Here is a 23413-nt window from a genome sequence, read left to right as displayed (position 1 = left end):
AGTAGGGCTGGATGCTAAAGATCTGAGTGGCAGTAGTGGTCAGGATAGGCAATTAATGGGTTGCATTTAGGAGGAATTCATGCTATATGAAAATTCAACCCTGATTTTTTACAGCACTCATAGACAGACATTTCAGCACTTACCAACGTGATCAGCTGGAAAACAGACTTGAACTTTGAATCATGAGAATACTGTGAGAATAACTTGAGCAGATACAAGCTGAAGGATAGGAAGCTGGCATAAATGCAAGCTCAAGAACAAGGGGTTGGACTTGATGATCTCTAGAAGTCCCTTCCAACCCCTAAAATTCTGTGATTCTGTGAAATGTGGAGGATGCAAAACGTGTTGTCAAGTGAAGATAAGAAATAGATGCCTGTTTTTTGAAGGTAAGATGGCAAAACAGATGCCTCAGCTCAACTTTAACCAGTTAACGTTAACTGGGAACCAGTTTAGGCTACCCCCCCAAGTAAGGTTGGAAATCTACAGCAAAAATGACTATTGGCTTTAATCCCACCCCCACCAGAGATGTCAGTCATTCCTTGCAATTTCTGCCCATATCCTTGGAATGTAATGGATGTGTACGTGCTATGCCTCTAATAAGTAGTTGTTTGTCTCTTCAGTGTGCACGTTTGGTGAGCGATCCCCACGCACCCAGCATTCTAATAAAGGGAATACCTGCTTGACATAACTCATTGGCATGTCAAGTTATTTTGCCAGCTTACTCGGCTTTAAGTTCTTAGTGTTCTTACCACCTAGATTAAAAATCCTAAAGCCTAAATGTTTAGGAATATGTGCAGACTGGTATTAGTAATAATTTACAGGGTCTCCTGTGTCCACACACATTGCATAACATCCTGCTGTCATTTTTAAAATTATGAAGGGGCTTTTTTCGTGTGTTTGCTCAAGAGCATCTGTGAGATGCCTATGGCTTTTAATTAGACAAAGCTCTGAGTTATACCAGTGGCCAACTACTTGCTTCTGGCCTCTTCAAATCTCCATACACCCTTTTAATTCGAAAAAATTATTTGTACCTGAAGCTACAAAATAGAATGCTTAAGTGTTCATTTTAACAATTAAAATGTAAGCCCAACAGAAACAAACAAAACCCGAGCCACCAAAAAAATAAAACCCAAAACCCTTAAGTCTTAAGAATTTGAAAGGCTGTATGATTCCAAAGTAATTCCTTGGATGTTATACATACTAAGAAAAGCATGCAGCATAATTACATCTGTTTTCCTTAAAGCAGACTGATGAGTGAAAAAAGCATCAAGTCTACCATTACACAGATCAATATTTGAGCATCTTTTGGAAGTATATATTACTTGTTTTACGTAGAACAAGGGTAGAAGCCTCTGAAAGAGATGGGCTTGACGTATTAATAACTTATATAAGAAGCATGCTTCATTCTGAGTCATGCTGGGCTAACAAAAGCTAACAACATCTATTCTCTGAGCATTTCATACTTGAGAAAATACTTTATTAATGGAATATTCCTACTGAAATGCTTTATTGTTCACTTAGGAAAAAAAAAAAAGAACAGCGTGACAGATACTGAAAATCCTTTGCATTGTTGCAATCTGACTGCAAACAGTCATTTCTTCTAATCAAGATGCTAGTACTTACTCTGCTCAGCTCTTGTCTGTGTAAAGAAGTAGTCATTTAGCCCAGACTCAAAATTAGAAGCTGTAGCTAGACATCAGGCTGAGTCAATGCAGATGAATACTTTGTGCACATACCTTTATAACAAGCAGGGTTCTACCAGAGGTACCCTGTAACAAAAGGAAAGGAGGGGCTATTTGACAGGAAACACTCCTCTGTCCCATCCACTCAAAAAAGTCTTAAATGCACTGAGTCTTACAGCTGGAAAGAATTAATCTCTCTAATCAACTGGACACTAAAAGCTGTTAATAGCTATTCCATGGCTTTCTTTTCTCTTTGGAGGTGGAAATCTATCCCCCTATGTTAAACAGAATTTTAACATAAGCTAATTGCTGCATACTCAGCTATTTTTTTAATGTCAAAACAACACATTTTATTGAATTTAATTTTAATGACTATCAAAGCTGTTGCTGCCAAACATGCAAAATTAAGCTGCCAATATGTAAACTGTTAAATATTGAGCATGAGTTGTTAAAATCAACCAATATGGATTTTGCCCCTTCAAACATCACTGTAAGTCTTACACTTTCTTCTTACAGACTTCCATGTCAAAAAGTTTTGGGTGTGGTTGACCAGATCTTTAAATTGTTTGTATGATCACATTCCTATAAAAATAGGTTTTTTTGTTTGTTTTAAGATTTTAATTTTTTTATTAAGATTTAAGACCACAGCAAGGCTTAGTCAGAAGTCTCGATTAACTTATTATTAATTTTTCAATTTTCTGCTGATTTTACTCAGACTATTGGATAACATGAATCATTAATTCTTCCCCCCCCCCCCTACACACACTCCCTTCCTTAGCATCTGCTATTTCAAATTAAAAAGTGCATTCACCTCATAATTTCTCAGCAGTAAAGCAGTTAACTCTTATGACCCAGAAGACACTAATTCAAGCAGGTAAGCCTCTTATGTCTACACTAGGCAGCAAGAAGCATTTAAACTGAATCTACCAAAACATACTGAATAGACTGGATAAACTGAAGATCCACCTAATTAAAGAACAAATTTCAGAACTTACATATCTCAACCAGAAGAGTTCACTAATGGCTCAGAAAATATACAGTGAAACACGAATTTTTCATTAAAAATTAGAATGCAAGATCTATATTTAAACAACTTTATTAACATAGTCAAGCAGTGATTAACATTCACATCTATTATGTCACATCATACAAACGTAAATACAAAATTACTACAGTACAATATATATTCTCTGCATGATCCAAAATATTTGGTGGCCCCAAAAACTCTTTAAAATTCAGCAGCTTATCAAAAATTAAAACCATATTCTATTCAAAATGAATTTTTTGTTAGCACAGAGGCAGACTTCAAGAAAGATCACTCAATTTAGTACAGTTTGAGAAGTTGCAGGATATGTTTGAAGGAAACATTCCAACATTGTGGCTGATACAGAAACATCAGATTTAAAGCTTTCAAGCAAAACATACAACCTAAGTTGTCAGCAGAAAGATCCAGTCATCTTTCACTTTAAACTGTTCATATACTGCATCCAATTTAAAATTCTGGAAGTGTTTAGTATTAGTAAGTCAGACAGCATACAACATATCTACCTATCTATTCCCATGAAAAAAGATAATATTACACTAAAGACTTCACCAGCCAAATATACCTAGTCATACTAATATTTGTAAATATCCCCATAAAAATCACCCAGGCCTTCTCTATTTTGTTTCTCACCTAACGTAAGTGAAGAGATACCTAAGGTGAAAGTAGCACAATAGAATTGATTATAGAAAAATGATACTATAAGTGCTGAATTCTTAGAGATGTGGATTTGGCTTACTAAAAAAGTATACTGTAACACCACAGAGGGATACATATTTTATAGAGCCATTTTAACTTCCCTCACATACATACATTCAAGTGAGTAAGCATCCTTATTATTTTAACAGAATATACTCCATAAGGCAAGCAACCAGAGTACTCACCTCAGAGTTTCCCCATTTAAAATAATCTAAAACTGGCTTGCTCCAACCGTAAGTGCAAAGAACAAGCACAAGTGACAGACAAAAAACAGCTTCTATTGGAGAAGAACACCTACTAGAATGATGGAAGCAAGTCATCTGGAGAATGCATAGGTGAGTGCAATACACAGCAACTGATCAAGCTTCATCTACTCAAGATGAGGTTACTGGAAATATTTATGTAATACATAACAAATACGTATGCAAATTACATCAGCATCTATGTCAGATAACTGCAAGACGTTTTTTATTTTTGTTATTTTTTAATTTATGGCAGTCATTTCACTGCAGAGCTTAACCTTTATCTGAGATAAAAAGTTACTCTTCAGACCCTATATAGAAGCTTTATGCGTCTATTATCCCCATGAAAGTACTGAAGCAATTAGTGTTAAGTTGCAATTTCTTTCCTTGACAAAATCTGAAACAGAAGATTTCCAATACAATGTTGCATTTAAAGCATTTTTCAAGAAATATTTCAGTTGTTTGAATATGGATGCATTCTCCTCAAGGGAAGAATGTTTTTGCACCTTTATCTGTTAATACATTCAATATGAATAAAATAGGTGAAGCAAAAGTCATTATCGCCCCACAGTAGAAGGTTAATTTAGAGTAACTTTAAGACAGAGAAGCTGCCTACCATGAAATACATGAACTGATATAATTAAGACATTTTTATAAGCATGTGTTCTGAACAAAAAAGGGTATAAGAGTATTCACCTGAGATAAAGCTAGTAATTGAGTGTTCCTAAGTAGCAATGAGTTTCGCTTGAGGAAAGCCACTTGAAGTTTTAAAATATACATTTTACTATTATACAATATATGCAGTTTAAGTAATTCAGATTGATGCTAACATAAAAGTCCTAACAAAAACAAAAAACAAAACAAAAATCACAGTGTGTATCAATATTGTTAGTTACAAAATTTATGCTACTCCATAACTTTAAAAAATTATGATTATAAATTTTTAAACCCATTCTCCTAGAAGTGTATCTTCTGAGTACAAGCATTAACGAGCAATAAACTAAAGCATAAGAATTAGCTCATTACAATTTAACTATATACATATTCACTGATTTAAAAAATAATCAAGCTTTGGAGAAAAATTACAAAATTGATTATTTTTGCTTGCACTGGTTAAAATAATGAACTATTATGATCTTTTTTTCCTAAATGGAAAGAGCAGTTTCCTGAATGTGTAATGGAACAAATTTAGTATTGAACTTCACTTAAGAATAATTTAATATCAATTTAGTACTGCCAAAAAGATGCATTTGTAAGGATTTTAAATACACTTTCTGTTACCAACTTAGGTTGATCAGCAGCTTTTGTTCATTCTCAGAATCCTTCAAAAAGGGAAACTCAAAACAGGAGAAAGGCATATATAAAAACAGTAAACACTGACCTCCTGAGGTTTCTACAACAAAAATATTCAAGTAGAAAATCTACACCATTACTTAGCAGCGGCTATTTCTGTAGTTTAGCACACTAACAGCACTTTATTCAGTGTGTAAGGAGCAAATTAAGTAAGCCGTGCTTTTAGCATGCCAAGAGGCAGAAAACACTGGAATGTAACAAAGACAAACTCACAATTCTACCAGTATAAACATTCAGTCAACATTCAAAAACTGTCAAGACTACACCACAAGAATTAAGATGTTTTTTAATATATCCCATGATGCAATAATGGAATTATAATTGTTAATGCAGATTCAGAGCTTTTCTTACCTCACATTATACCTTAAATGGCTTCTGTGAATTTCTGCATTATATTATGCATAAGGAATTTTATTTGCTTTCAAGATACCATGAGAGAACTTACTGATACAAAAGCCTACTTTGCCAGTAACATTAATTTCTGCCCTATTTTAATTACTTTACTTGCTGTTCTGCCAGATCAGCTCACATCTGTACAAATACCTATTAAAATATGTACGTACAAAAGTGATATTCTAAATGAATCTGAGATGAGGTGATTATATTTGGTTAAAGGGGCTTTCTGAAATTTAAGAACCTTAACTAAACTCAGATTCCAGTTGTAATGCTATGTATTACTTAGATGTCTTTTATTTTATGAAAATTTTTAATGTCATTTCTCTGAAACTCGTACCTAACACATAAAGATGTTCAAAATTAAAGCAAGACAGGGTCTAAAATAATATCCCATCTTGCTAAAATCTTCTTCTAGAATTGGGTTTTTAATTGTTTTCAGTGACTAAAGCTATTTCTAATTTACTTCAGTTATTAATTCAGAAGAAATTTAGTATTTGCTGCCAAAGCAATATAATTTGAAAGCAATTTATCACATGCAATTTTGCAAAAAATACCATGTACTAGCATTGTTGAATGTACTTCATACAGTACATGTCCAAACTATTCTTCAAGCATAAAAAGAAAAATGTGGGGGGTGGAGGTGCATGTAAAATATTCATGCTTTCATGCATTTAAAAAAAAATCCTCTTTAAACATAATTTTTAAGTTCACACTCACACAGCGCAAGCTTCAGTGCAATAGCTAAATCATTCAGCACTCAGAGAATAGAACCATGCAAAGAAGAGCAATTTTTAAAAAAGAAACAAAAGAAAAAAATCAAAACAAAAGAAAAAAAAACTGTTATCCAGTATCCATTCTGCAACGCAAAGGTGAGAAACTAAATCTATAAAAAGGCTGTTATGGCTTAATTTTGTTTTGTGGATTAATTATGCAGCACTTGAAAAATGGAAAGGTGTGGCTTCACCTCTGACCAGCAGAGTTAAAAATCTCTCCATTTTCCTTTATCATCATGGGATACTCTTTAGGCAATCTAAGTTAATAAAGACTTGCCACTTTCAGATGGACACAAGATCAAGTGTACCAGTTAGAATTTCACATTCACAGTACATAAGAAAATACACATGGAAGGAAAAGTAAAGGGTTAACTTAACAAGGATTTATTCACAGGAATACATGTAAGTAGAGGAAAAAAAAAAAACCAACAGAAAAGCTAAACAAATGAAATGAAGAGGATCCAAACCAACTTTCACTCTGTAGCTTTAAACTTGCACCCTTGTGCATTTTAACTACATCACAAAGGGCCACCAACATGCGCCGATACAGTGTAGATACCCTGCATTATTACATCCATTAACTTAAACATCTCATTAAGATCATGCTTTGAACAAAAAGAAAGCATAGAAGATAATATGTTGAGTGGGAATAAACACAAATATAGCAATCATGTCATCAACTTCTACAACTGTCTTTACGTGCCAACTAACATTTATGCAGCCTTTAACAGGTCTTACCATGTAACTCATTTTCAGAGATTCTGATAAAATCACTAGTATATAACCATGCAGAAAGCACATCACACTGACAGCACAGAGGCAAGTATTTTGCACAGCTATATCAGCTTTCCACATTGTGCAGGTTACACACAATACAATATCAATCTTATTCTTAACAGATCCTAAAAGGTATTTCAAGGCCTAATTGTTAACTACAGTACTTTATATCTATATTCTTAATAAAATTAAAATCCACAGAATCTTAGAAAAGGAACTTTAAATGCAGGGCTATACTGAATTGGTAAACTGCAACACAAAACTGGCGCAACATAGGTAAATGTATACCAATTTCACTCTATGTGATGCAAGCATGCTACTTTCCCACTAATTTAAATTACTTCTGATCACTATGAGCCAGAACGCATGCCTGAACCTTAAAACTGCACGTTAAGAATAATGCCTTACTCTAGAAATTAAATCTAATGAAGTACAAGAATCAAATCATATCCACTATCTTAAATCGTTTTTAATGTAAAAATTAAGATGTCAATCTCTCCTTTGAAGTGTCCCTCCCTTTACCCCAAAAATGAAAGGAGTGACTCATTTGGCAGCTTGCAGGTTGCTTCGTTTTGCACAAGTTAACGCTTATTAATTTATGATGGTATTTCTATATCATATACTGCAAGTGCCTGTTCCTAATACAGACACAAGCTGCATTTTAACTGTACTAACTTCATTTGTGTAGTTCTTCATTAACATGCAAATACCTAGGAATCCCATCAAGCAGGATGAAATAATGTAGAAAATCCTTAATAAAAAAAAAAAAGAGGAAAAAAAAAAGGAAAAAAAAAAGCCTTTTACTGTTTATGACCCCCATTCTTAGGTTTCCTTTATTGTGCGCAAAATAGTTTTCCTCTTTACGTATCCCTATGGTTCAATTATATGGTTCTTATTTTGGTACAAATCCCCACAATATTCCAGAATGTGCTGTTTTGTGAATAGATTCTTTTTTTTCTTCTTCACATCCAGTGCAGAGTTGTAATAGGAGACAGATTTCCACCCACAAAGGCTCCAGATGTTAAAACATTTCCCAACATCGACTTAATACAGTGACGGCAACACCTCCCTCCCGCCCCTCCCAGTAGGGTTGGGATTGTACTGTATTCCCTACTGGTTTACCCTTCCCCCCAGTAAAGGGTAACATTTTCCCTGGGTGCAGAGGCTCCCTCATAGTCTCCCAGACTGAAGGACCTGTAAAGAAAAAGATAAAGGTGTAGTCAAACCTTACTTTTAAACTTGAATGGCAGACCTGTGCATAAAAAAGAGCTTTTCTGTCTTTTTTCTTTTTTGTTTCTTAAATGAGTAGGTGCCAACCTAAGCTTAAAAGTAAATTTGCACCTAGATTTTCCCTTTATGAGTACGTTTAAGCAGAGTTAGTTTTTAACAGGAAGAATATTATTCTTGACAACTATTCACACTTTAAAAACTACAGTGACACTTCCAATATTGCAGATATGCTTAGATTTAAGACAAAAGCAGTTGTATACGCTTTTTTTGCCCTTTCAGTACAAAACTGAGGCAGCCATGGTGTTCAAGAAGCATTAAACTTATCTTTTACTAACATAACAATTTAAATTTAGGTAGATTAAACACGATAGCCATACAGCCTCCTCAATAGAAATGAAGAGCAATAGAGATTTTTTTTTTTAACTTTTTCATTATTCTTTATTAGAAGGAATAATAAAAATAAATCAACCTTACATCAAAACTAAAATGCCCTCAATGTGTTTGAAGTTTGCTTATTTTTAATCAATTGTTCAGATGAAAAAAGCAATTCAAAGAGAATTTATTATGCCACTGACTCTGAAAATCATTAGGCTGATTTTTAAATAGATGTTCATTCAACAATACAACTGAATTATGATGATACACTTCTATAATTTCTCTACAAATATCCTACAGCAATTACCAAATTTATACAATGACTCAATGAATGAACTTGCCTTCTTTTCTGGATAGTATAATAAATTGTTCACAGCATCATACTGCTTCATACACAGGTACTTTGTTTATACAGTCTGCACAGAAAGTATACACGACAAGGTGGTACTCTATAGTCATTCTAGGATCTACAGTCGCTGTTCTTTGATTAAGTATTCTCTGAGAGAACTGTAACCACTCTGAATTGGTGCATGAAGTGGAATTGCAATAATAAACTCATCAACCGTCCCAAAACATCATGCTCTGCAAACAGCAGAGCTGCAGATTATTGTAATATTCTTGACGAAGTGCCAAAACCATCTAGCATGTACTTAGGAATGTGTTGGATTTCACATGGAAAAAGTGCCTTAAGGTCATTTTCTTGTTCTAGAGAAACATTCACCTTATATTACATCTGTTATCCCCTAATACATGAGACACACATGGAGCCTGTGTCTAGTATACTGCCTTGAGGATCACACTCATTGCTTGGTTTATTAAACTTAACCAGGCACTGTTACACCTACTCTTATAACCTTATCTTAATACACAACCAAGCATATTGTATACTCAGGGAATCACCCCTTTGTTTGTTCTCAGAAGGAAAGACCCCCGATACAGAACATCTCAAAATTTTAATCTAGTCAAGTAATATTTTTAAAAAGCAGAAATAGGAAGAAAGTATGTTATATAAATATTCTGCAATGAAGATTCATGTGTTTACCTCTAATTATGGGACTGCAGCTACAACGCACGAGGTTAAACTCCATAATAAGCTGCAAGGCGCTCTTTTAAGGGAAGAGGAAACTGGTCTGAGAAACGCCTCCAATTCTCATCCCCAACTTGATTTTTAAACCCATGAAGAATCTAAAAGCAATGAGAGGGAAGTAAAAATGATTACTGAACAGAAGATACAAGATCAGCATTCACAAGCAACGTATGCAACAGCCTTCAGTCCTCTAGACTGCTCAGTTGTTTAGTTGAACTGTCCTATTTACTAGGTTTCCTTTATTTAACATTTAATATCTCCCTTAGAAAAAAAAAGAATCAGTTAAGTAACATACAGAATATAGCTACCTATCAAATGAATATTAATATTTATTTACTGAGTAACATGACTTACAGCTTAGAGTTGGGCCATTTCACAATGCTAAGTATTTTGTCAAACTACACATTGTCTGTGACATGACTACTGCATTTATATTCCATCTGTAAATGTGCTATAGGTTCTGGAAGAAAAACTGCGACAGAACCATAGCCAGCATGCCTCTTAATTTCTAGCACAAATTAAGAACAATTCTGTAAAAGCTGTGTTTTCCCACGGAATCTGTAGACAGTTGTGACTAAAACAGAAGTTGTTAAATGTATTTTATACTTTGAAACAACAGAAACCCGCAGCAGTGAAAAAGCCAGCATAAGAGATCAACAACAAACAAACAAACCAAAAAAACCACACCATACCTACTGGTTTCAGTCTGGACCTTTCAATATAGTAACTTGACTGAAAACTATGAAAATTAAATGATTATATGAAAAAGGACTTAGTAATTATGCTCTGAAAACAGTAGGTTAAAAGGTAAAAATAAGAACAGAAGCAGGAGGAAAAGCTGTTCCTCATAAAAAAAAAACTGCAGAGACTCAACAGTTTTTTAATTTACTTTTCTTAAACTTGAGTATACCCAATTGTGGAATGGTCTGGCATGACAACAAGCTCACAAAAAAGACACTGTCAAATTTGAAGCTCATAATATCGAATTCAATCTCAATACAACATTTTCAAACAGAGCTGTCCTTAAACCAGATGTAACTGTAAAGACATCACAATCAATTTAACTATATTTCTCCATTAAGGAGCTCTTTGAAAAACAGGTAACCTTTCTTCTCCTTACCCAATCCAATTAGCCAGCTACCAACACTACAGAAGAAATCTAAAAACGTTTAGGCATGATAAAAGGAGCATTTTAAGAAATTAACAACAATAATAAAATAAATCCTCTTCCTGCATTGTTTTAGCAGATGAACTTCAGCTAGTGTCTTCAGATGTCAACAGCTTATGGGCTGGTAAAATTTTTAGGGGTATGTGAGAGATCTCAACACTGACAGCTGTCTTACCCACACTCTTGGAAGGGTTACTTCCTCTATCAGCTCTAATGCCAATGAACAAAAAAAAAATAATACAAAAAGACTTCAGACTACAAAAGATGTTTTTTCCATTGTTCCTAAATGGCACAATCTGTTATTCTGTTGGAAAAAGGATCTAGTCTAATGAGGAAGTAATCTAAAAAATTCATATGCCATCACTTAATACTGGCTCATGACCCTAATACATTTTTGGAAATACACTCTATTTCAGCTTTAAGAGCTGATTTCAGAAACTTCTACATTCCTGATACAATGAAGATGTTTACTGAACAGGTAAAAGCACCTGTTGAAGAAACTGACATTGGGGGTTTAACTTAATTATGTTTCCTAATGTAAGACATGGAACAGATAATTTCAAGGTGGTTTTTTTTGTTTGTTTGTTGCTCATTTTACACAAAGCAGTCAGTTCTTTTAAGCTCAATGGACAAGTTCTCTGGGATATATATCCTATATTCAGTGTACACTGGTTCCCTGAAGATCTGCTTATCCAAGAAGGAAGACAAACAGATCAAGATAGCACTGTAATACTTTTCATTTACATTCTCCCAGACATTTCTGTAGAACGAAGTGGGCTTCTTCATGGCAGAAGAAAGTATTCTGAACTATACAGATATCACTTTCTAGAGTAAAGATGACTTAAATGTGGTTTAAAAAATCTTGTTTTTCAAAATGAAGTTAAAATGCTGTAGATTGGCACTATGAAAAGCTTTCTGAGGATGACTATTTTTTCAACTAAAATCCTAAGCGAGCTTTTCACTGTCATTATGAAGAAGTCTGTAGTGACTCAAACACATTTAAGTTTAGGTAAAAAAAAACAAAAACAAAAAACCCTTCAGATTGTTTTGATGTTTTGTCTGAAAGTTTATGACTTTGCCAAGAAGCTTCCATGATCACAAAAACAGGAAGTACTGACTGACATACATAGCAAGAAAGAAACAGAGGACCCTGAACCATAATCAGGATACACTGTCATATGAGAAATATTACCTTACAGAACATGTCTCGGAGATCGTCTTTCGGGCTAATCCACGATGCAACAGCGTCACAAAAAAAAATAAAGTCCTATAAGATTAAATAATCATATAGGTTAGAAACACAAATTTATAGGTCTGGAAACAATGCTCAACTCATTCTATTAACCATACAAGGTTTTTGATTCTAATTTAAAAAAAAAAAAATGATTTATTTCCAGTTAATGCAGGCAATAATGTTAAATTATGCTTAGGTGTATAGAAATATAAAGAGTAGAATTATCTTTGATGAGGTTTTTAATTAAATAAAGTTATAAACACAAGAAAAAAGGGCAAGAAAAACCACAACACCTTTCTCACAACACAACTAGTTAACTTGAATTCTTTCAGTTCAATCACTTAAATTCCAAAACAAACCATTTTAACAACAGGCAACAAATAAGACCACACTCAGAACTGTGTCTCATAAATTTCCAGTTGGAAATAAGCAGCTGTACTTCTTCAAGCAGGATCAGGATATACTTTAGGGATACAGAAGATGTTCAAAACCAAAGCTGTATATCCTAATCACTGCAACACATTTCATCTGATGTTATGTTTTACATTTCTTATTACTTCGCTTAGATACCACTCTTCAATAATCAAGTTGACTGGACACGTGTTTTGGTAAGAACCAAAGATTACTACTACAGAGAAGGAGAGATGGCAAAGTGAGAGGAGTCCTTAATTTTCCACTCCCCTTATGTTGTGTGAATGGATAAATGGACAGCAAAAAAAAAAAAAAAAAAAAAGGAAATGGCAAGTATAGCAGAAGAAAAAAGGGAAATCATCTGAAAAATTCAAAACAAGAAAAAGTCTCAATTATTGTGCCTCAAGGAGAAGGACTACAGGCAGAGAAAGAAATCCACCTTTGTTTTCCCTTCATGAAAAATTACTTTGGTATAGCTTAACTTTGGAGCTGTTGAGACGAAAGAGCAAGTAACATTCTATCTTTTACACGTACATTTATTTTAAAGAGCATTTTCCATCCCACATCAACTATTTAAGCAATATATCTAAAGTTGAAACAGCACCTTCCCTTCTCAAGTTTTAAGAATGTAAGGGTAGTTATTATTTTTGTTCTTTCATTTTTTTAAAGCCTGGATTACGTGTGAACAATAGGATTGTCAGATTTTGCCTTTTATTTTCTTACAGATCCTCCACACAAAACATTTTCAGAAATACTGCAACATGCACGATGTCAGTCAGGATTCATTATTTACGCATTCATATTAAGTAGAAGACAAAAACTGACTTTTAACACCTCTTCTCCTCCTTTACCCTGCTGAAGAAATCCAGAAGTATCATGACATATATCACTGCAATATAAACGTTTAAGTCTTCTTGACCTCAAAATAAAACCACATCATGCTCTGCACTGAATCAACATCAAACTAAACTTATTAATACTCCATATACATTTTAAAATAAATTTTTATGCAAGTAAATGAAAAATTTAAAAAAAGATGTATTCATGCATCTTACTTGGAATACGCCATTGGGGTTGACTGTGATCATGGTACATATCCCACGGAACGCTGAGTCCTTCTCCTCATTGTCTCTTATGTTCCGGAGAGAGGTGCACCTAGTAAGTTAGAGAAAATCTTAGCTAGTTTTATCACTCTTTCATTCAATCAAGTCAGATCTATATGACAGTATTTGATGGAATAAGCCACACGGATATAATGATTTGAAACATTATTGTGAACAACTAGGAAAACTGTTATTGCAGCGTTTACTAGCATATTCCCATTATCTATCATCTCCAGAACCTTGTTCTCCTGTTGCACCATTTATAAAGTGTGACTTGTATTCCATTAAATACAAAAGAAACACGTATCTGAAATATTTATAGTAACTATCATTATTAGAAGCAGAACATATAATACTATCACAGTATGAATTATGTCAGATACCACTTACAGAACAGTTATTTAACTTTTACAGCAGCAAGCAAGCTATTTTATACATAAAACAGGTCTATAAACATATATTCCTTACAGCATTTCAAGCCTCAGACTGATATTTTTTAAGTAATGCACAGTTTAAATTTTACAGTATTGGCATGCATTGTATTATCATTCTGGTGGATTTTAAAACGCTCTTTCATAGTCAAGCTTTAACACAGCAAGCATGTGACAATCTTATCCCATGCATAAATTAGTCGTTAGCCACAACATAAAAAAAATACATGACGGTGCTACTAAAAACTCACAAACCTGATAGGACAAGATTAGTCACATGGTTGGCAATGATTAAGGATTGAGATTTTGTAACCAACTGAAAATATATCTAAAAGTGAGATAGAGAGAAGGAAGAAAGAAAGAGAGTGAAGAAAAATGAATTAAAAAAAAAAAGATTGAATAATACACACCAGGGTCTTATAAACTGCTGTAGCATGGGGGCCACCTCTTGAGGACAAACGTAACCAAGACGACCAATTGTTATTGCTAAGGTAACGCAATCACGGTTATACACCACCAAACGCCAACCAAGACATGAGCAAATGAGGGGGGAGGAGAAAAAATAAAGAAAAAACAACAAATAACTCAGAAACAGAAACCAACAGAATCTGTGTATGATAATAAACATAAGATTTCACCAGTGCTGTTTATTACCACCCCCTAAATAAGAGGCAGCAACATATATGGTATACTTTCCAGGGTAAAAGAAAAATTAAAGAAGTAAATGAGAGAACACCAAAAACACAATTTAAAAACAAAATGCTCTCTGATGTATGCAGTCATTCTGCCCTCATCACTTACTTTATGTTAAATTTACCTACCCTGCACTGCTGAGACTTTATTCAAATGTACTATTAAGGATTCACCTCACAAAAAGGAATTTTTGGCTTTATTACAAAACATCCTAAACATTTTTCCAGTATTTAGAACTCAAGTTTTTAATACGCCCATCTCTGACTAATAATATGTTTAGAAGTATGATTACATTAAATATACCGTAATCTGTCTATGAATGCTGAATAGATGAAAATTCTTTAAGAAATCCAGACATTTGTTCCCTTTATAACCTTGCAGATAATTTAAAGTGGTTGCTAACTCTAAGCAACTAACTGCGAAGTTAATTCTTCAATACTGATTTCTTCTTTTCACAACAGTCCTCCCCTCATGAAAGTCATATAATAATCTGACTTATGATACAAAGGCATAAATAGACATGAAAAGCAAAACTGCTTCTTCATATGTTTTGGTAGTTCAGTCCTTTACAGAGGGACAGACTGAAGAAAATATTTTACAACTGTGTTTTAATGGTGTTTGCTCAACTCACAAAAGATTCATCTTTAGAAAAAAGAGAGGGTGGGGAATAATGTATCGGGATTACTTGAAGCAAAATACATGAATAATACTAAAATCCAGCAGATTTATATGAAGCAGAGAAAGGAAACCTATGTTCAAGAGACATACTATGCAACACTCTAATTAAACAGGCATTTGTGAACAGTTTCATGAAACATGCAGTAAAGCAGATGATGCTTTCTCCAATAAAAGTTTGGTGTAGGATATACTAGTAGTATGAATTTTAACCATTCCATGAAAGCTGCTGCTCATTTGCAATATACTACTTTGATACACAGAATCTAAAATTTTCGCAGATCTAATTCATTACAATGTATTTGAATTGCTTTTCAAATACAAGTTTCAAATTAAAATACACTTAAGTTTTATCCATATGTTTTCATCGCTGCAGTTTGTAGAAGGAATAGAAACTTCTGTCAAAGATCAAGTTTTTTACATGTACTCGCTTTCAAAACTACTACTTTTACTTAACAAACTGTCCTGTTTCTACATAAGTATGCTCATGGCTCATTACATAGCAAGCTAGAGCAGAAAAGAGTAATACTCTTGCATACACTAGTGACACGCAGCACAATATCCCACAACAAACTTATAATAAGTACACCACACTCAACATTTATTTGCAGTTATGCATCCACATTTAAAGTAACTATTAAGAGAATAAAGGAAGTGTCAGTGTTTGGATGCTTCCAAAAATTCCATAACAGTGACAGAAGCAGAAGTTTAAAGTATTGGATGCCTCCCAGTTACAGGTATTACACATCCATCAGTGTAGAGGAAAGGGGTCAAGGAGCAGGGGGAGAAGGAATTTATACTGAAGTACTATTTCATGGTCTATTTGAAAAGAAGTACATATTTGCTACAAAATCATCTTTTCAAAAGGCAGTATCTATTTTATGCCACAACTATGTAGTTTTTCTTCAAGTTCACCTTCCATACTAAACTGAGAATAGCAGGAGAGATGTAGGTAAGACACAGCTTTTACATCTGGAGAACACTGGAGGATAAATACACATTGAAAATCTGTCGCCAATTTACTTCTTGCTAAGTGTAAAACAAACTTACATAATTTTCAAACATGTCATGTTATAATGACTAAGCTAATATTTTCTTACAGGACAATTAGTTCAAACAGACAAAAGAATGATTCTTAATTAGTAAATTATAAACCTGTCAAATTATTAATCAAATCCTGTTTGAAGTATGGAAGGTGTTCTTCCTACCAGAACGTGCCCTCTATAAATGCAAAAGAAACAAGTCTCAGAAATTCCAGCACAATCTGGGAACTGTTTCCAGTTCAGGAGGCACAGAATATAAGACATGCATTACAATTTTAGGCTTGCTTTCAGAATTACTTATTTATTTCCTATGTCCAGGTAATAGAAGTTGTACGTGATTTCAGCTATGCTGGGGTAAAAATGCCATCACAGATCTAGATTTTGATGATCTCACAAATTAGTATTTTAAAAAACAATGTTTTGGGGTTTTTTTTGTAAATTCAAATAATCTACCGTTTGGTTTGTACAGACCGATCATATTTGTTTCAAACACTAGAGGTAAACATAACGCAGTGCACATACGTATAAGGACATGCATATATTCAAATAAGGCTAAAATTAAGCCTTGTTACTGTACATATTTGTTATATGTAATACATACATAAAATCAGAACAATGCTTAAAAAAAAATCAAATAGATGACAAATATACTAAGTGTTACAGAGGTGGGAAAGGAATAGTTTTAGGAATCCAAATACATGGTAGAAATTTGATGCAAGACTGAGACTTGTAAGAGCTTTTGCAAAACAGAGTTGGTTTTGGTTAAGAAAGCCAAATACATTGCAATACAATCAGTTCTGGTGTTATTCCCCTAAGTAATTTTTAATATAATTAAAAAAAGAATCTGCAATTCCTTCAGCACAAATGCTTCAGTTTTTGGGTACCTGTGTTCTCTAACAATGTCTTTGGTGTGTTGGGTCTGTTAATTATTTCTACAAGCTGGTGCAACACCATTGGAATATAAGGCTGCATCTCTATACCTGAAATAGTCAAAAAGAAATATTTAGAAGAAAATGATTGTTAACATATATATATATATATATATATAAAATAAAAGTAGATTTGTTACATTGAATTTATTATCAAGGACGAATCTTCAACTTAAGTATTAACATGAAAGTATCACTAAAAAGTAAAAACGAACAAACAGTATCAAAATAGAGAAATCACACTAAACATGCAAAGACAGAAAGAAAAAACATCTTACCCATCTGGATGGAGATTTCTCCAATTGCCCAGGTAGCATTGTTACACACAGAAATGAATTCAGGATTTAGGTTGGTTCCCAAAATTGGCATGAAGTCAGCTAAAAAGAACAACATTAAATAAATAAATAAATCATGTAAGCCTACTTAAATACCTGGAAAATGTTACACGTATATTAATGAGAGCTGTATTTCTGCTATAGATCAGATTAACTTGGATTTAAGAATCTAAGTAGATAAATGCAAATCTTTTCATAATATGATTCTAAAATGCTTCTAATAGGCTTTACCTTTATACAACTCCATAAAGCCTTTTTCACTCTTTCCCTAACTGCAGTAGAGAGAAGGCAAAAACAACCCAATAACAAGCACTTGTAGTTTTTAACAGGGTTGAACAATCCTTGAACCATTTACATAACAATGTATTCAACCGTGCTAACAAAGAGAATAACCCAGAAGGCAATCACATCTATCATTCTAACATCTGCCACTTCATATTCCCAAGCATATCAAAGCTTACATCTGACAAAGTGTATATCAAGAACATTTGAATGATGAGATAGCAAATATTGTGGAAGCATACAATTGATGTTACATTCTGACTGAAAACAAAACAAACACCCAGAACAAACAATACTCAAGACAAAACACACCTTCTAGCCAAGTTCTCCACTTTCTTTATAAATCACAGAATCATAGAATGCCTTGGGCTGGAAAGGACCTCAAGGATCATCAAGTTCCAACCTCCCTTCCACCAGCAGAGTTGCCAAATGCTAGATCAAGTACTAGATCAGTCTGCTCAAGGCCATCCAATTTGGTCTTGAACACCTCCAGGGACAGGGCACCCAGAACTTCTCCAGGCAGCTTGTTCCAGCACCATGTCAGTCTCTCAGTGAAAAACATCCTTGACTTCTACCTAAATCTCCCCTCCTTTAGTTTAAAACCATTTTCCCTCATCCTATCACTATCTGCCTGTGTAAAAAGTTGATTATCCTCCTCTTTATATCTCCCCTTAAATATCGGAAGGCTGTAATGAGATAGCCCTGCCACATCCTCCAGGTTGAACAAGCCCAGCTCCTTCAGCCCGTCTTCTATTAGGAGAGGTATTCTAGCACTCTGACCATCCTCATGGTCCTCCTCTGGACTCTCTGCAAAAGCTCCACATCTTTCCCTTGCCAGGGAAAGATGACAGGGGCCAGGGGCCCAGATCTGGGGTCTTCCACGGGCAGAGATGGACAATCACCTCCCTCACCTTGATGACCACCTCTATCCAGATGCAGCCCAGGATACCACAGGCCTTCCAAGTTACAAGTGCACACCGCTGTCTCATATTAAGTTTTTCCTCTATCAGGACGCCTATGTCCTCCTCAGCAAGGCTACTCTCAAGGAGTTCTCCCAGCCTGCATACCTATCAGATTACTTTTATGCAGATGCAGAACTTTCCACTTTCTTTTGTTGAAAATCACTAAGTTCACATAGGCCCAGCTTTTGAGTTTATCAAGATCCTTCTGGATGGCATTCCTTCTACCATACCAACTCCACCATTCACCTTGGTGTGATCAAAAAATCTCCTGAGAGTGTACCCTACGTCACTGATAAAGATGTTAAAGAGTACCAGTCCCAAGGCAGACCCTTGAGGGACACAGCTCATCATCAGCCTCCATCTGGACATAGAGCTATTGACCATAATCCTCTAGCTACAGCCTTGCAGACAATCCCTTATGCACCAAATAGTCCACCCTTCAAATCCCTCTCTCCAATTTAGAGATAAGGATGTGGTGAGGAACCATGTCAAAAACCTTACAGAAGTCCACATAGATGCCTTCCCTTTGTCCACTGGTGCCATTACCCCATCACAGAAGGCCACTAGATTGGTCAGATACAACCTTCCCTTGTTGAAGTCCTGCTGGCTATCTCAGATCACCTGCTCATCTGTCACATGCTTTAACGTCTTCCAGGATGATCTGTTCCATGACCTTACCAGGCACAGAAGTGAGGCTCCTGCCCCATAGATCCCCAGGTCCTCCTTCCTCCCTTTCTTATAAATGGAAGTGATGCTGCTCTTTTTCCAGTCACTTAACAGCAACAATTTTTAAATTATGATGGAGAACAGCTTGGCAATTAAATCAGCCAGTTCAACATCAGAACCCTGGGATGCGTGGCATCTGGTGCCATGGACTTCAGCCTCATGAAGCAGTCTCTGACTTGCTCTGTCGTCACAGTGGGGGGAAATTTGCTTCCCCAGATCCCCTCAAGAGGTTCAGAGATGTAAGAAATACAAGAATCCTGGCTGGCAGTGAAAACTGAGGGAAAGAATTTATTATGTACTTCAGCCTTCTCCGTATCTGTTGTAGCCAGTTCTCCTTTCTCATTTACCAAAGGGCCTGTCTCTTCTGCCCAAAATACGTATAAAACCCCTTCTTGCTACCTTTAATATCCCTCACCAACATCCATTCCATCTATTCCCTTGCTTTCCTGATCCATTTTCTGCATGTGCAGACATCCTGTATTTTTCCCAGTTGACATGTCCTTGTTTTTACTGCCTGTACATGTCCTTCTTTTCCCCTAGTTTGACCAGCATGTCCTTGCCACGCCACAATGGTTTCCTGCTTCCTCTGCCATTCTCAGAAAGGCATCCTTAAAGAGTAGCCAGCTTTGCTCCACTCTTTTTTCTCTAACGATAGTTTCCCAAGAGATCTTGTCCTTAAAGAGCCTGAAGTTCAGAGTGCTGACTCCACTCTTTGCCATGCTCACATTCTTCAAGACAGTGAATTCGACCAGGACATGGTCTCCACAGTCCAGGCTTCCTTTGATCTTAACCTCTTCAACAATCCCTTCTGCATTGTTAAGCTTCACCTCTGGTGGAACTGCCCAATACCTAAACCAGAAAGCTGTCACCAATGGACTCCAGGAGTCTCCCGTATTACTTACAGTTTACCATGTTGTTTTCCCAGCAGATACCTGGGTGCTTGAAATCTCCCATCAGGATGAGAGCCTGTGAGCACAAGACCTCTTGCAGCTTAAACAAGAAGGCCTCATCAATAGGCTGCCCTTGATCAGGCAGCCTGTATTAGACTTTGACCACCAGCTGTCCCTTTCTGGTCCAGTCCCTAATTTTAACCTACAGGCTCTCAGTCTGTTCCTGTTTCTCAGAAGGAACTCCTTGCAGCCTCTAACATAGAGTTCTTAACGTAGAGGACAATTCCCCAACTCCTTCTACCCTGCCTGTCCCTCCTACAAAGCTCTCAGCCCTCAGTAGTGGTATTCCAGCCATGTAAGTAATCCCTCCATGTTTCTGTGAAGATAATTGTTTTCCAAGCGCACCACCAACTCCTCTCCCCTGTTTATTTCCTACACTGCATGCACTGGTATAAAGGCATCACAGCTGAGCTTTCAGATGCATTCCTTTCCTAGAGAAGTTCTCCTTCAAACTTCCAGGACAAATCTGAGGTTTTTTCCTGCTGCTTTTTAAAGTGACTGTGCTCCCTATCTTTCTGTCATTCTGCAGTACAGCCCTATTCCCCATTAGCTCTGGTTTAAAGCCCTACTGATAAACTAGCCAGCTTGCTGTCCAGCATATATAGTGTATCTATCTATAATGTTAATGTAGAGTCTAGCAAAAAAAAATTTAAAGCTACAAATTCAGAAATTTATCAAATGAAGCAACTGTTCTAATTAAAATACATTTTTTAATTATTCCAGAACAGTCAGCTTTTACACTGCAAAAATCAAGCAGCAAAATGAATGTTTTACACTGTCTAAAATATCGTACCTTTTAAATACAGTTTGAAGGAAAAAAGCCCTTGCTGATGAAGAAGTATGAAAATATACAACATGACAACCCAAGACAGAAAAAAAGGAGCTTAACAGTGGCTAAAGGAGCTTTTTATCAGTCTGTAAAACAAGTTAATTGCTAAATAAGCAAAGGAAACGTACCGATGCATGGCTTAACATGCTGAAAACACGCCTTTGTCAGATCACCTAATAATGCAAAAGAACTCTGTCGTACTTCAGGCATTTTATCCTAAAGAGAAAAAGAAGAAATACAACAATTCTTGAAGTGTTTCTGATCATCTTAAAGAAAGCCCTTGGATAAATCAGTTTCTCATCTCACCTGCATGCACTGGTACATCAGCGTCAGGATATTGCTCCGAGCTACCAGCTGTTCAATGTTGCCTCCTAGACCTTCAGCTAATCCACTGAGTAAGTCAAGAGCCACGATCATGAAGTCCTTATCAGGAGCCTCATATTGGTCTGGCTGAGCATTGTGCAACTGCAGTAAATATTCAGAACAAGAATTATGTTTTCTCAAAGGTATGCAAAACAAACAAACAAACAAAAACAGTTAAAGAACTGTAGCTTCATTTACAAATTCAATGTTATACTACAGATGTCCATGTCAACCCCTAACTTTACATAGTTCATAGAAATACAGAATCATTTGAGTAGGAAGGGATCTTTAAAGGTCATCTATAGTCCAACTCACCAGCAATGAACAGGGACATTGAGAGCTAATCAGGTTTCTCAGATCAGAGTCACATCCAGCCTGAACTGGAATGTCTTCAGGAATGGGATACCCACCACCTCTCATATATAAAATCTAAATCTTCCCTCCTTAAATTTGAAACCATTTTCCCTTGTCCTATTGCATCTGACCCCTCTGAAGAGTCTGTCCCCTTTCTGCTTACAGCCTCCCTTTACACTATCTGGTCTCCCCAGAGAGACCTGACAGTCTCCCTTCTCTTCTCTAGGCTGAACAGCCTGTCCTCATAGGAGAGGTATTCCACCCCTTGAATAATTTATGTGGCCCTCCTCTAGACACACTCCAACAGGTTCACGCCTTTCCTATACTGAGGACTCCACATCTGGATGCAGGACTCCAGGTGAGGTCTCACCAGCATGGAGTATAGGGACAGGGTCACCTCTCTCAACCTGCTGGCTGCGCTTCTGATACAGTCCAGCATGCAGTCTGCTCTCTGGATTGTGAGGGCATACTGGTGGCTCATGTCCAGCTTGTCTTTGACCCATACCCCAAGTCCTTTTCAGTAAAGCTGTGCTCCATCCTTACATTGCCCAGCTTACAATGATAGTAGGCGTTGCCACGACCCAGGTGAAAGACTCCACACTTTGCTTTGTTGAACTTCATGAGGTTCTCCTGGGCCCACTGCTTGAGCCTGTCTAGGCCATACACTGTTCAAATGAGTTACTCTGAAAACACTGAAATAGCAATAGAAAATTACCATGGCTTGTGCAAGGGTCTTCTGCACTAGATTTACACAACGCTGGTACACAGGTTCACAGTATGGAAGAAAGCCAGATTGCAAGGCAGTAGCAACTGACGACAGGCACTAAAATTAAAAGAAAAAAAAAAAGAAAAATAAAAGGAACAGGAGGGGAGAGAGAGAGAAGAAAAGTCAAATATTCCTTGAGAAGAAATCTTCCTGACCCAACAACCCCTTACGTTTGAGAGGTAAATTAAAAGACATTAGCATTTTAAGTATATCCAATATAACTTTTCAAGTGAACATGCAACCTAGAATAGCTATAACAACTAGCTCAGCCAAGAGAAATGCCACCTAACTGCTATTCTGTCAAACATGCCAGTTGACAAAATTTCTCAGGCAGCATTATCTTCTTTCTTGGGCATTCTAAGCACACATGAAGACAGTTACTGTACTTCACCCCAGGAGTTACACTAAGGTTTAATATTTTGTTCACGTGCAAGCCTTAATACTGCTTAAAATTTATGAAACCAATTTTCTGAAAAATTTCCTGCTTCACACTTGGAAAGAAC

General features: G+C 35.9%; 1 protein-coding gene across 2 annotated transcripts in view; it reads right to left on the bottom strand.

The window, feature by feature from the left end:
* Nucleotides 1-6548: 6548 nt before the first annotated feature.
* TNPO1 (transportin 1) overlaps nucleotides 6549-23413 on the bottom strand; it is a 78611-nt gene continuing 61746 nt past the window's right edge. For both annotated transcript variants that reach the window (XM_065744197.1, XM_065744198.1), the window contains 10 exons: nucleotides 22860-22967; nucleotides 21734-21892; nucleotides 21556-21643; nucleotides 17622-17720; nucleotides 17299-17394; nucleotides 14414-14489; nucleotides 13525-13624; nucleotides 12017-12091; nucleotides 9612-9754; nucleotides 6549-8158 (listed from right to left, as the gene is read on the bottom strand). In XM_065744197.1, the coding sequence (XP_065600269.1) occupies nucleotides 9647-9754; nucleotides 12017-12091; nucleotides 13525-13624; nucleotides 14414-14489; nucleotides 17299-17394; nucleotides 17622-17720; nucleotides 21556-21643; nucleotides 21734-21892; nucleotides 22860-22967 (909 nt within the window). In that variant the 3' untranslated portion in view covers nucleotides 6549-8158; nucleotides 9612-9646. The remainder of the gene's footprint in view (nucleotides 8159-9611; nucleotides 9755-12016; nucleotides 12092-13524; nucleotides 13625-14413; nucleotides 14490-17298; nucleotides 17395-17621; nucleotides 17721-21555; nucleotides 21644-21733; nucleotides 21893-22859; nucleotides 22968-23413) is intronic.

The sequence above is a fragment of the Cyrtonyx montezumae genome, unplaced genomic scaffold (assembly GCF_038088225.1).
Source record: "Cyrtonyx montezumae isolate F1298 unplaced genomic scaffold, pur_monq_1.0 scaffold_30, whole genome shotgun sequence".
In the NCBI taxonomy this organism is placed as follows: Eukaryota; Metazoa; Chordata; class Aves; order Galliformes; family Odontophoridae; genus Cyrtonyx; species Cyrtonyx montezumae.
The sequence above is the reverse complement of the archived record's forward strand: the minus strand, read 5'-3'. Positions and strand labels throughout refer to the sequence as shown.